Below are 1,983 nucleotides of genomic sequence, written 5' to 3'. Positions count from 1 at the left end.
GGGCGGGAGACCCCCCGGTGCTCCCGGGACCCCGGGCTGGAGAGTTGTCACCACCTTCTGCTGCCTGGGGGGGCTCTGGGGGGACCTCGGCTCCCCTGGGGGCTCTTCTGCAGCCACAGAACCTGCAGGGACCTCCCCTGGGTGGGGCCTCCAGGGGTTCCAGGAGCTTTGGGATCATCCTGGGAGCCAGTGGGACACACTGGGATCATCCTGGGAGCCACTGGGACACACTGGGATCATCCTGAGATCGGACTGGGAGAGACTGGGCCACATGGGGATCATCCTGAGATGGGACTGGAAGAAACTGGGCCACACTGGGATCATTCTGAGATCATACTGGGAGAGACTGGGCCACACTGGGATCATCCTGAGATCGGACTGGGAGAGACTGGGCCACACTGGGATCATCCTGAGATCAGACTGGGAGAGACTGGGACACACTGGGATCCTGCTGGGAGTGTCTGTAACCATACTGGGGGTGACTGGGACCACACTGGGGCCAACTGGGACTATGCTGGGAGAGACTGGGGTCATACTGGGACTGCTTGGGACTAGACTAGGAGCACCTGTGTGCAACTGGGATCCCAGTGGGAGGAACAGGGAGACACTGGAACCATGCTGGGGACAGCTGGGGTCATACTGGGATCACACTGGGAGTAGCTGGGGGAGACTGGGATCATACTGGGAGTGACAAGGAGCAGGCTGGGGGCAATTGGGACCAGGTTGGAACCATGCTGGGGGCACTGAAACCACAACTGGGGCAACTGGGATCACACTTTGGGCTACTGGGAGCAACTCAGAGAAACGGGGACCATGCTGGAAGCAACTGGGAGTAACTGGGAAGGACTGGGTGCATCCTGCAGCCACCTGGGCCATCCTGGGACTGGCTGTAACCATACTGGGAATGACTGGGATCAACTGAGGAGAAACTGGGACCATGCCTGGGACCACTGGCAGCAAGAGGCAGTGACTGGGTCTATACTGGGGGCAACTGGGTGTGACTGACAACCTGCTGGGAGAGACTGGGATCATACTGGCAGCAACTGGGACTATGCCAGGGGCAACTGGGAGCACACTTGGAGGAACAGGAAGCAAATGGGACCATGCTGGGGGCAACTGGGATCATACTGAGAGGGACTGGGATCACACTGGCAGGGACAAAGAGCAGGCTGGGGGCAACTGGGACCATGGTGGGGGCAACTGGGACAGACTGGGAGCAACTGAAACAGAGCTCGAGGTGACTGGGTCAAACTGGGAGTCACTGGGACCACACTGAGGGTGACTGGGAGTGGCTGTGAGCAACTGGGATCATGCTGGAAGTAACTGGGAGTGACTGGGACCATGCTGGGGGAGACTGGGATCATACTGGGAGTGACTGGAACCAGTGACTGCAATAATACTGGGAGTATCTGGGAGTGACTGGCATCATAGTGGGGCTGAGTGGGAGCAATTGGGACCATGCTGGGAGCAAATGGCATCATACTGGACGTGACTGGTTTCATACTGGGAGCAAGTGGAACCACGCTGGAGGGAACTGGGATCATACTGGGAGAGACTGGAAGGAACTGGCAGGATACTGGGTTCATTTTGGGAATGGCAGGAAGTGACTGGGATCATACTGGAGGGGACTGGGACCATACTGGGAGCAACTGGGATTACAGTGGGTGTGAATGGAACCTTACTGAGGGTTACTGGGAGCCTCTTGGCATATGCTGGGAGCAAACTGGCATCAACTGGAAGATACTGGAACCACAGCTGGGGCAGCTGGAATCATACTGGGAGAAACTGGGCCCATACTGGGAGTCTCTGGAACCATACTGGGGGTGAGTGGGACCACACTGGCAGCAACTGGGATCAACTGGGACTGACTGGGTCTACACTGGGGGCAACTGGGAGTGTCTGGCACCCTGCTGAGGGAGACTGGGATCATACTGGACTCACACTGGGAGTTAGCGGCACTACACTGGGGCTAACTGGGACCAT

The 1,983-nt window shown here is 58.1% G+C and overlaps 1 protein-coding gene across 1 annotated transcript in view; it reads right to left on the bottom strand.

Moving 5' to 3' along the window:
• LOC114070999 (zinc finger protein 239-like) overlaps positions 1-1,983 on the bottom strand; it is a 4,088-nt gene extending 2,105 nt beyond the window's left edge. Inside the window, exon 1 of the mRNA XM_027908651.1 lies at positions 1,942-1,983. Coding sequence (XP_027764452.1) covers positions 1,942-1,983 — 42 coding nt within the window. The remainder of the gene's footprint in view (positions 1-1,941) is intronic.

Source organism: Empidonax traillii, unplaced genomic scaffold (genome assembly GCF_003031625.1).
Source record: "Empidonax traillii isolate 1590-97213 ecotype Southwest subspecies unplaced genomic scaffold, ASM303162v1 scaffold1778:size112335, whole genome shotgun sequence".
NCBI classification, from domain to species: domain Eukaryota; kingdom Metazoa; phylum Chordata; class Aves; order Passeriformes; family Tyrannidae; genus Empidonax; species Empidonax traillii.
This window is presented reverse-complemented; position numbering and strand designations above follow the sequence as displayed.